Consider the following 12,101-nt stretch of genomic DNA (forward strand, 5'->3'; position numbering starts at 1 on the left):
CGGATCGCCCCGCCGAATATCCCCCGGTTCCTCGTGCCACGACCCGCACCTTCCCCGAAAGGGACGAGCCATCTTACAACCAACACCCCCTGCTACCTTTTATTACCCTCAACAACATTCAGCCACGCACCAAGCGCACGTGACAAGGACTAAGATGATAATACGATTCTTGGAGGGGGCTGCCCGGTGAACGCGGAAAGGAGGGAACCCAAAACTTATTGAACCCTTTTTCGGCCCGGGCCGGGGTGGGAGGAGAGAGAGAGAGAACGGAGCAAACGACGCCGAGCCGGAGCACGCGTTCTGCGCCCCTCTCCCTCTCTCCCACCCTCACGGGAGGCGAGGCGAGGCGAGCGCGAGGGCGAGGGCGGAGGGGATCGGATTCGGGGAGGCCGATCGAGCAGGGGATCCGCCGCGGGGAGCGTCGCTTGGTTCCAGCCCCTCCACCCCCCTCCAGGTCTCGTGGCAGGCGCGCGCGGTGCCGGGGCTCTGGGCCGGCCGGTCTTTGATCCCGCGCCCCCGGATCAGCAGGGATCGCGCGGGGATCCTAGGCCGTCCTCGGTCGCAGCTCTCGCCCCGGACTTCTCCCTCATCCGTCGGACAGGCATGGCGATTTTCTTAAGCTATCCTTTTTTTTATGCATGAGTGGTTTTTTTTTTCTCGTGGAATGTGAGTTGGTGGAGTGAGGATTTTGGTGATTTTGCGTGGAGGGGAGGGGCGATGGATCCTTTTCAGGCACAGATTGCTGCTCAGCCAATTTTACTATGCGTGCCGTGTGAATCGTTGCACGGTTGGTGTGGTTGATTGGAGTGGGGGGTGTCTGATTGCGTTGGCACTGTCATCATTGTTCATCAGGTCATGTACATGTGCTTGCTATCATGGGGGCATTTTGTGAGTAAAACTGAATGTTGCAACTTGAGAGCGCTTATTTTATTTTAGGTGATTTTTTATTTTGTTGGCGGAAAGGTAAAGGTAACGGGAAGGCATTCCAAAACGACATGTAAAAGTAGCATGATTAACATGTTTTGCAATTTGGTGTAGTAATCATGAACCCATGCCTTGACGGTAAAAGTCGTAGAGTTGATGAAGAGTTCTGCTCATTGTTTAGACCTGTTTGAAACAGCCGGTGCTGTTACATGGCTGATTCGTTTTTTTTTTAAACTTTTGCTCTTATTGACAGATCACTATATTATCCTCGCCCTACATCCACACACTTGAAAGGCTTCATATATATTCATTCTAGCATGAAGCACGATCGGCTAATTTTCGCCAATATTGGTCATGGTGGGGGATACATGTACCAGTATCCACCAGAGTTTCCAATGTCTCATGATCTTGGGTTGAGTTTGGTAACGCATCTTGGAAGATTGTTGGGGAGTTCTTTGCAGCATCGCAGGGAGATCTGTTCTTCGGGAAATGTGAAGGCTCAGGAAGCATTCATTTGCCTCAGGAAGTTTGCCAGAGCTTTCTTCTTCCGGTTTTCTAGAGCCTATGACCCCAAGAGTCCCCACGGGTTTTCACATATAAAGCGAGTGACTTCTGGTGTGCAAAATTTGGTGGGATCGCAGTTTGGTTCTCTAAAAGACGGGCATGCTGTACAACTGTTGTTAGCCAGACTTGCACAGGCAACCGTTGGACGACTGTGGAATGATATTGAGCAGCAACATGCCAGCAATCTTCTTACTATGGCTGGTTTTGCTGCTATCGTACCACCATTTGAAAACATGTAGGTCTCAATACCAATTATTTGCCCATCACGTGCTCTGCTTTCCCTTTGATATTTTTGTTTGCGTTCATGACTTCTCTATTGTATTTCTTGAAAATGCCTCTCTCTCATTTTATATTTGTATGAATGTACAAGATCTCCGAAGATGCTTGCAGAGTTGATTAAGTTTGGAAATGTTGATGGTTATATCAACATGCCAGCAGATCAGCCTTGTTTGGACAGAAAACGCCTAAGTTGTTCTTCTGTTGCTGTGCCAACTACGATCTTTCAAGAAGACGCAGTTGAACCAAAAACTGGAATCAAGTTCCCTGCATTCCTCGAAGATGACTCCTGTCCAGCTACAACGGTATACACCCCTTATTTTTAGGAGCTCATGTCATACTGCAGCCTTGTTTCTTTAACAATGTAGTGTTATGATTGGACATAAGTCTAGGATAAGTATTACATCAACTAACCAAGACACTTGGTATACTCAGTTATTCCGTGGATGGATTCATGTGACAGTTCATTGATAACTAATGCTTTACTTCCCAATTTTCTAAGTAATCTGTCCTACCTTGGTTTGTTGATGACTTCAGTGACAGTTCATTGAAAACTAAATTGCAGGTCCTCGTTGGCGTGGGTTTCAAAGGCATGAAAATAATGAGGGTCAAAAATTTGAACCTGTACGCTTTTGGTTTATGTAAGTAACTGTTTGAAAAGTGGTTAGGTTGTTTGTATCTATTTACCAGTAAAATTTGTATATCCGGTATTCCTCTATTGATTACTGACGATACCATGCCATCATAGATATGCAACCGAATTCTATTTGCGAGAAGCTGGGTCCTAAGTATGCTTCAGTTCCAACCACCAAACTGAAGGATGACCCAGATTTCTATAATGATCTTCTGAGGTATGCTCTCCATTGATACTGTCACTGACCCACTGTTGCACAGACATTCTCTGAAGTGCATAAGCTTAGCATGTACTATTGTGGCGTTACAAAATTATCTTGTTGAGCAAGGTCTATAAGGATTCTTCTTTAAGCTGGATACATGTTATTGTGGTAGTTGGTTTCTGGTTGTACTGCATGTTACTATCAGTTGTATCTTTTTTTTCTTTTTCGAACCGGGCTCCTCCCCCTTTTCATTACTTTCATAACGGAAATACAATGTTTTTCGGACCAAAAACAGAGAGAAGGGAAAGGGAAAGAAGCGAGCTCGTGACAATACCAGGAAACCCACCGTCTACGCCTGCGTCTACGCCTGTCATCAGGAACAATAGACTGTGGGGCGAAAACCTGGTATCATCAACCACCACGCATATCAAAAGCTAGCCTACCAACATAACAGTACCACTGGAGTATCTCCATACATCACACTACAGACCAGGCTCAGAGAGCGCAAACAGCTAATATATCAAACTACAACCACAGATAAGAGAAACTATCTCTGGTAGCCTGCAAACATCCAGCAAGCTCCACCAGCTTACCCACCAGCTTCATCTGCATTACCACTTCTCCCAGCCTTCTTCTTCATCAGCTTGTTCAGTAGATTCTGGCATCGGCGGCCCGCACAGCAACAACATCTGCCATGCATTCTCTTTCAGCATTTCGGCGCCTTTTTTGACCACCTCCATCATCACAGGTTTTTGCAAGCCTGCCCAATATTTAAGAAATGCACAGGCTGTAAAGGCAATCTCAAAAGGACTATTGATCCACTTCCTCTCAAATGTGGTACGATTCCGGGCCAACCATATAGCCCAGCAAATTGCGGCTAAGCCAACAGTATAAACATCACAAAAACTAGGCAAAAAATCATATAACCATGCATAAACCTGCCATATAGATTTTGAAACATAACTAGTTCCAAACATAACTCCTACAGTCCTCCAAACTACCCTGGCAACCGGACACAAAAAGATTAAGTGCTGAGCCGATTCAGGCTGCTCACAGAATGAACATTTAGGGTCCCCCTGCCATTGGCGTTTCTTCATGTTATCTCTCGTAGGAATAGAATCTTGGAAAAGTTGCCACAAGAAAATTTGAATTTTCAAAGGAATCTTGCCCCCCCAAATCCATTTGTAACTGGCTCCCGCAAGGTTTTTTTCCAACCACCTGTACATAGATTTAGTAGAATATTCTCTGGAGTTGTCTAACTTCCAGTATATCTCATCATCCTTATCCTTATCAATCTTGCCCAACACATATTTCCTCATCTCATCCCACTTCTGGAGCATTTCACTGGATAATCTTCTTCTAAAAGAAGAAAGACGGTTCAAGCTTTCCAACTTATCTACAGTACACTCCTTATCCATACAAATCTCAACAAGTTCAGGATATCTATCTTTTAAAGGGAAGTTATCTCCCAAGTCATCTAGCCAAAGGCCAGCTATATTTCCTCTATTCAACTGGATTCCTCTACCAGCCATATAATGCTCTTTTACATTCAATATAGCTTTCCAACAAGGGGAATCATTAGCTTTCTGTTTGACCTTAGCCACTGAGGTTTTCTTAAGATATTTAGCTTTCACAATATCCTGCCATAGCCCTTCCTTTTTCTCAAGTTTCCACCACCATTTTGCCAGCAAGCTAATATTTTGCTTTCTCAAATCCTTAACCCCGGCCCCCCTTTCATCTTGGATCTACAAATACGAGTCCATTTCACCATATGATAACCCTTCCTCCCATTATTATGCCAAAAGAATTTCCTCCTAGGCTTGTCCCATCTTTCCAAAGTAGTTTTCTTAATCAAGGCCATGGACATATAATAGGATGGAATATGTGACAATACATCATTGACTTCAATAAGTCTGCCCCCGCTAGCCAAAGTTTCACTAATCCAGGTTTCCCCATGGCTAGTAAACTTGTCATCAACAAACAACCAGTCATTGCCTTTAAGGCCAGCATAACTGACAGGCATGCCAAAGTATTTAATGGGAAAAGATCCAATTTCACAATTAAACATTTCAGCATAATTTCTCATTGTTTCATCATCAGCACCAACCGAGAAAATCTCACTTTTCAGAAAATTGATTTTCAGTCCTGACATAATCTCAAACAGATATAGCAGCAATTTGATATTAAGAGCATTACTAGGATCATCTTCAAAGCACAAAATGGTATCATTAGCATACTGAAGAATAGCTACCCCATGTTCCACTAAATCTGCTGCTAATCCAGTAAACAAATTGTTTTCCTGCGCCTAAGGACCATCTTTGTTAGGCAATCAGCTGCCAGATTAAATAGGAAGGGAGCAAGGGGATCACCCTGTCTCACTCCTTTGGCACTTTGGAAGTAATCCCCCACCTCATCATTCAACTTCACACTTATAGTGCCTCCCACCAAAATTCTCCTAACCCAATCTATCCATCGGGTGTTAAATTCCCTTTTACTATGGCATTCCAACAAGAAATCCCAATTTACTTTGTCCTAAGCTTTTTCGAAATCAAGTTTGAGAACAATCCCAGGTTTCTTACGAGCATAGGAATGGTGTAGAATTTCATGTAATGACATAATCCCATCCATGATATCCCTATTCTTAATGAAAGCATTCTGGTGCCTACTAAACAGAATATCAACAAAAGGTTCCAATCTAATAGTAAGCACTTTAGTGATCAACTTGTACACACAACGCAGTAAACATATAGGTCTGAATTGTTGCATCTTATTAGCCCCAACCACTTTGGGAAGCAAAGTTATAATACCATAGTTAAGTCTCTCCACATCAAGCTTATTCTCGTAAAACCATTCAAAGAGCAACATCACATCTTTTTTCACAATGTCCCAGCAATATTGAAAAAATTCAATTGGAATGTTGTCAGGACCAGGGGCTTTATTATGTTTCATAGAGAACAAAGCATTCTTGATCTCCGTGTCCGAAAAGGGTCTTAGAAGAATAAAATTATCAATATCACTCAAGTTCTCTTTCTCTCCCCACATATTACTGTCGATCCCGCATAAGTTTCCAGGAGCAGGTCCAAAGAGCTCTTTGTAAAAGTCAGTTGCATATTTAAGAAGATTCTTATTCCCTTCAATTACCATATCTCCACAATTAAGCGAAAGAATTGTATTCCTCCTTCTCGTACCATTCACAGTCCTGTGGAAGTATTCAGTATTGCTATCACCCTTCAACAACCAATTCTCATGAGATTTTTGCAGCCAGGCTATCTCTTCTTCTAAAAGAAGGTTATTCAGCTCAACTAGCATGTCAACTTTTTCACAATAAAGCTCAGGGCTCAAGGTATCTGTTTCTTGCAACTTCTCAAGATATCCCAGTTCCTCTCTCAGCCACTTCCTCCTTTTTCTGGCTTTACCAAAGTTATCCGAGCCCCAATCTTTGAAATATTTCTTAAACCTCTTCAGCTTAATGTTCATAATGTCAATAGGATTATCAGATTGCACAGGTTTCATCCAAATTTTGGCCACCAGAGGAAGAAAATCAGGTTTATTAATCCAGTTTAGATCAAACTTAAATTCTCTTTTACCAGAAAATATAGGCAGATTATCATCAGTATTAAGGATCAGGGGGCAATGATCAGAAATTTCTCTTACAATTTTCCTGACAAAAGTAAAAGGGAATAGACCTTCTCAAGATTTGGACATGAGAACTCTATCCAATTTCTCTAAGGTTGGCTCCCGCTGATTATTAGACCAAGTATATATGCCACCACTCATATCCACCTCACGCAAGGAAAGAGAATTGATAATGGAATTGAAAAGATTCGAAGAATGACCCAACTTGACTTTCTTATTCTTCTCATTAGTAAATCTAAGAATATTGACTACAATATAAGGGCAGGCTATATCTCCACACATTGGAGCAAGCTCCGTGAGGAATTCGATCTTAAATTCTTCGTGTGCTGATCCATAAACCACCAGAATACAACAATTCATTTTCAAACTTTTGTCCCACAACTCAAGCTTCATAAGATACTTGCCCACAGTACAATTCACCAAATCAAAGGTATTATTCCTATATCCACATAAGATACCTCCTGATTTCCCTTCCGAAGGAATCCACTTCCAACAGAAAGCATCCCCAGGATCAAATTTCCTCAAGAACTTAGAGGAAAAATCCTTCTTCATTGTTTCCTGGATCCCAACAAAATCAAGCTTATAATCTCTAATCAAATCAGACAGATATGTCACCATGCCTCTCTTCCCAATCCCCCTACAATTCCAAAGAAGACTAATCATTTTTTCTTATTTTTTGGAGATTGAGCTTTGTTGCCAGGTTTACCAGGAGCAATGGTCTTACCTGCAACTCCATTCAACTTTTGATTTTGACTTCTAGTCACAGGTTTAGAAATTATGACATTCACTTTCCTTCTTTCTTTTTTCCTGGACCAAACAATAGTAAAATCATTCTCATCCAAGTCCCCCTCCTCCACCCAAGCTGTGTTCAAGGGAGATGATTCTCCAGCAGCATTGGTGATAAACAACTATCAGTTGGTATCTTGTTGTCAGGATTTCTGCTTGTACACGTTCATGGCAGCAGATGGTGCACATTTCACCCACATGTCCATAGATCACTAAATCCTCATAGGGAACATTTACTGGTTGTTTATCTGCTATGTGTTCATCATGGAAATATGATAAGAAAGTTAGGCCCTTTTTTATTATACGGATTTTGGTAGGATTCCAGTCCGTTGATTTTTTTTCCTGCACAGCCACTTTGGATCATAGGCGTTGGTTCCAGATTCCAATTTGTTGGTTTACTATGCCCCGATTCATAGGAATTGCAAAACGTCCATTCCAAGTTTCCACCTCTTTTTCCCACTCATTTCGTAGGATCGATGCACTTTTCTCTTGTTGTATAGCTGAACGTTTGTTCCTATCATTTTCCTGTGTTTTCAATTCTCTGTTTTGGAATTCCATTCTGTTAAAAGCCTGTGTTTTTCATTCTTGCAATCCAAACTGGACCTTCATCTTCTTCTACATTCTATGATCCTCTGGTTCTAATAACATATATGTTGTCATTTTTCCAGGGAAGACCTTCATATCAGAGTTAGGTTGGTAGTCAACTACAAAGGCCTTAGCATTGGTGCAGTGAGAGAGTAAGTAGTATGATCTTATTATGCTGGCATGAATCTCTTACACATATCTATCACGTACTCCAGACTGAACTGGCAGTCCTTTTATTCTTTGCAGTGTATTCGAGAAGTCACTTGGCCTGCGTTTGAGAAAGGTACTTGCTGTTTCAGATGCCACTTCACTTCTGTTACTAGCCTTATAGACTTACGTGAGATTTTGCATTTTATTTCTGCAACAGATAAATCCCAACACCGATTATCATTGCTTGAAGACCTTTGGTTCTTACTTCACTAAAGATATCCCTATACCTGCTGTAAGGCTCAACAAACTAGTTTGTAGTCGGTAGCTTCCAGACTTGAGTGGTTAAATGTCAATGTTCTTTTGCAGGGCACAAAGATCGACTTCTGTCAAACGTCTGATGGGCAGCTAATAACAGAAAGTAAGCACCTGAGGCCGTGTCTGCTGAGTTGATTTATTTGTTTGGGGATGCTCTCTATATAATATCGGGTGTATCTTGACAAGAATGTTTGGTTGCAGTTAATGGCAGGCAAATCAGTGCTGTTCAGAGCAAAGATCTTTGCAGTAAGTACACGTTTCACTAGTGAAACTTTTGGAACTATTATTGTTTGCACTCTCATTGTCTCCACTTTGAACATTCAACAAGTGATATGTTGCATCTGAAGAAGTACTTCATACGCTAAGGCAGTCCGATGGCACGTTACATATTTGCTGCTTGTAATTTATAACCCGGACATCTTCTATGAGCAGGGGCTTTCTTTGACATGTACATTGGCGATTCTCCCGTCTCGCTAGAGGCCAAAAGGGAAGTTGCCCGGAACGTCGCCGGGCTCATGGGCAGGTGCGGCGGATGAAGCAAGACTGGTGGGTGGGTCAGATAATTCTTTTGTTCTTCCGTTACAGCATGTGGGTAGGAGGAAACTAGGCGAGGATCGTTGCATGTACATACACTGAGAGATCTGGTAACCTGTAAAGTGGAAAGGGCGATGTTGTATTGTTGTAACACACCACACACGGGAGATGAGCATCTGCCTGCTGTGCAAGGGGCCTCCGTCCCCATTTGGATGGACGAGCCCCTTGCCGTTTTGTAGATGAGGAGTTGAGGATGCTTCTCCCATGATGAAAGAAAATATACAAAGCCTGCAAGTCCGTCCGTTGGTGACGCCAGTCTTTGCAATGCGATGTCCTGTTGTCTGCTCTGCTCTGTTCAAATTCCATTCTTACAAGTCAGAGCTGCACTTCTATGCTCTTCGACTCTATAATGTGTCTACAAGATTTGTTTGAATGCTGCATGGTGATGGAAGTAAAAGAGCAGATATGTTTGGTCCATGTGACCAAGCTAGTTGGTGCAATCTACCATAAGGTGGACATCCCTGAGGCCCCGCTTGGTTCATTGATTTGTTTGAATGCTGCATGGTGATGGAAGTAAAAGAGCAGATATGTTTGGTCCATGTGACCAAGCTAGTTGGTGCAATCTACCATAAGGTGGACATCCCTGAGGCCCCGCTTGGTTCATTGATTTGTTTGAATGCTGCATGGTGATGGAAGTAAAAGAGCAGATATGTTTGGTCCATGTGACCAAGCTAGTTGGTGCAATCTACCATAAGGTGGACATCCCTGAGGCCCTGCTTGGTTCATTGTTTTGGGCCCAAAAACACCGGTAAAACATACCCGTGTGAAAAAAATACGGATGAGCCTCGCATAGGTGTTTGGTATGTCGTTATTTGGTTGTGACTTTTACCCGGGACATCGGCGTTTGTCCCGGGCCGGATGGGCCTCGCTTAGGTGTTTGGTATGTCGATTTTTGGTTGTGACTTACTCGGGACATGCTGGAGTGGCCATATCTAAGGGCCATGATGGAAAGGTTTGGTTTTGCAAATCCATGGATCAACACAGTAATGCGAATGGTACAATCTGTTTCCTTCTCAGTTATGTTTAATGGTGAGAAATTAGAACAATTTACCAACCAGAGGTATCCCACAGGGAGATCCTATCTCCCCCTATCTTTTCTTGGTTGCATCAGAGGGCCTCTCGTGCCTCTTAAAACCCGGTTCTTAGTCGTCTGTTCTTGAAGGAATCAAGGTGCCGCCGACAACTCCAGCTGTCAACCATCCCCTCTTTGCTGACGATAGCTTGTTGCTTTTCAAGTCAACTGTGGAGGGAGCCACAAGGGTACCAAACCTATTGGACATATATTGTAATGAATTGGGACATCGAATTAATCACGCAAAGTCATCGATTTTCTTCAGCAAGGGATGCCCTCAGAGTATGAGGGAGTCTATCAAGGGTATTCTGGTTGTGAACAATGAGTCCCTGAGTGACAGATATCTGGGTCTGCCCACGGATGTTGGCCAGTCAAAAATGGTTACTTTCATGTACCTATGAGACAGAGTGTGGGAGAAAGTGAGAGGACGGATGGAAAAACTTCTTTCAGTAGCCAGTAAAGAGGTCCTTATCAAATCAGTTACCCAGTCAATTCCGGTATACTCTATGTCATGCTTTAGGTTACCCGTGGCCTATGTGAAAATATCACATCAATTATTAGACAATTTTGGTGGGGGAGTAAGCAGGGGAAGAGGAAACAATATGTGTCTCTTGGGATGTGATGAGAAATCCAAAATTTCTTGGTGGAATGGGTTTTAGGGACATGGAGATCTTCAACTTGACACTATTAGCTCGTCAAGTATGGAGAGTCCTAGTTGAACTAAATTCTCTCAGTGCAAGGATTCTGAAATCAGCCTACTTTCAAAACACGAACTTCCTCGAAGCAGAGCTCGGTAATCATCCTTCTCAGATTTGGAGAGCTGTGCTGGATGGTAGGGAGACAATGCAACAAGGGGTGATCAAGAGAATTAGAACGGGCGGCTCTACCAAAATTTGGGAATATAACTAGCTTCCAAGGACAGGGCCGAAGCGCCCGATCACTTCCCTCGCAGTCAACCCGCCAGAGATGGTATCAGAGCTTATTGACAACACGCCAGCCTCTTGGCGGGAAGGACTGATTCGGGCGACCTTCACTCCGTTTGATGCAGACGCCATCCTCTTAATCCCACTTTGTACCCGAGTGGTCAAATACTTTTGGGCATGGTCATAAGAGAGGACGGGCAGGTTCACCGTCCGCTCGGTCTACCGCATGGTCATGAACAATAGAGAACATCGGGGCAACTGGCTGGAAGAAAATGGCGGAGCATCGGATCTTGGCGTCAATAGTAGTGGATGTGCTGACCTATGGAAAACTACGACACCGTCGAAGCTCAAGGTGTTCTTGTGGCGACTGGCTAGAAATTCAATGCCAATGGTGGATCTACTAAATCACCGCAACATGTCCACAACTCATCTATGTGCACTATGTGGCCGTGAGGATTCTTGGAGACATGCTCTTTTGGAGTGCACCATGTCAAGATGCATCTGGGGCTTGTCTCATGAGACCTTGTGGAGTAGATTTGTCTCAACACTGATCCTAATGCCAAGAATTGGCTTCTGACGCTGCACAAGGGATTGTCCCAGAAGCACTGCATCCTAATGGTGGTAACCTTATGGGCAGTGTGGAGAGTACGTCGAAAGGCGATCTACGAGAACATATTTGAGAGCCCGCAGTCTACTCACCAGTTCATCCAAACATACATCTCTAAACTTCAGGCATTGGACGGACAACGGGGCGGCCAGGTAAGACAAGCAAGACCCGACTTGCGGGTTGGATCCCACCACCCGACGATTACTTCAAGATCAATGTGAACGCGGCGGTGGCCCAAAACATGGGACACGGTGTTGCTGCATCGATTTGTCGTGGTAAGGATGGCTCTTTTCATGGGTCATCGGTAGTACTTTTCAAGGGGATTAGTGACCCACATACCCTCGATGCTCTAGCAGTCCGGGAGGCTCTAGCACTTTCTGAAGATCTCAACTGCTAGAAGATCCACGTTGCATCTAATTGTAAGGTCGTTATCAATGACACAAAGCTCAAGAATTCGACAAGATATGGAGCAATTATACATGAAATCATTGACCAGAGTACCTCTTTTCCTTCTTGTAGTTTTTCTCATGAGTTCAGGAACTCGAATTTTGAGGCTCACAACTTAGCGAAGCATGTCCTTAGATTAGGGGTTGGCCGCTATGTCTGGTTAGGCACCCTTGGTTATCTCTTGTTTATACCTCTAAACTTGGTGCATTAATAAAGCTTCGCGAAGTTGTCTCAAAAAACACTTTTACACTGGGTTTTTTGTTTACACCCATCAGAACATCTCCAACAGCAGCCCAAAAACTGCTCCGCATGCTAAAAACCGTTTTTTGGATGCTGGACATGCTGTGGCAGATGCTATAAAATAGTGCACGCGAATAAAAAATTGG

General features: G+C 43.4%; 1 protein-coding gene across 2 annotated transcripts; it reads left to right on the forward strand.

Annotated features, from left to right (window-relative positions):
• The first annotated feature begins 241 nt into the window (after positions 1-241).
• Positions 242-8,951, forward strand: LOC123410482 (fatty-acid-binding protein 2-like). 2 transcript variants are annotated; one of them, XM_045103427.1, is made up of 11 exons: positions 242-601; positions 1,178-1,723; positions 1,859-2,069; positions 2,330-2,405; positions 2,513-2,615; positions 7,691-7,759; positions 7,836-7,890; positions 7,975-8,049; positions 8,124-8,175; positions 8,274-8,318; positions 8,505-8,951. In XM_045103427.1, the coding sequence occupies exons 2-11, from the start codon at positions 1,242-1,244 to the stop codon at positions 8,606-8,608; spliced, it is 1,272 nt and encodes a 423-aa protein (XP_044959362.1). In that variant the 5' UTR covers positions 242-601; positions 1,178-1,241; the 3' UTR covers positions 8,609-8,951. The 2 variants fall into 2 exon arrangements, with proteins under 2 accessions (XP_044959362.1, XP_044959363.1); XM_045103428.1 differs by having other exon boundaries at positions 244-601; positions 7,854-7,890.
• Positions 8,952-12,101: the final 3,150 nt, after the last annotated feature.

The sequence above is a fragment of the Hordeum vulgare genome, chromosome 7H (assembly GCF_904849725.1).
Source record: "Hordeum vulgare subsp. vulgare chromosome 7H, MorexV3_pseudomolecules_assembly, whole genome shotgun sequence".
NCBI classification, from domain to species: domain Eukaryota; kingdom Viridiplantae; phylum Streptophyta; class Magnoliopsida; order Poales; family Poaceae; genus Hordeum; species Hordeum vulgare.

Excerpts from the sequence above, each read along its gene's own strand:
- LOC123410482 (XM_045103427.1), top strand. The coding sequence starts at position 1,242 with ATGAAGCACGATCGGCTAATTTTCGCCAATATTGGTCATGGTGGGGGA. Across the intron at positions 2,406-2,512 it reads CCTGTACGCTTTTGGTTTAT|ATATGCAACCGAATTCTATT; the intron begins GTAAGTAACTGT and ends ATGCCATCATAG. Across the intron at positions 7,891-7,974 it reads TTGGCCTGCGTTTGAGAAAG|ATAAATCCCAACACCGATTA; the intron begins GTACTTGCTGTT and ends TTTCTGCAACAG.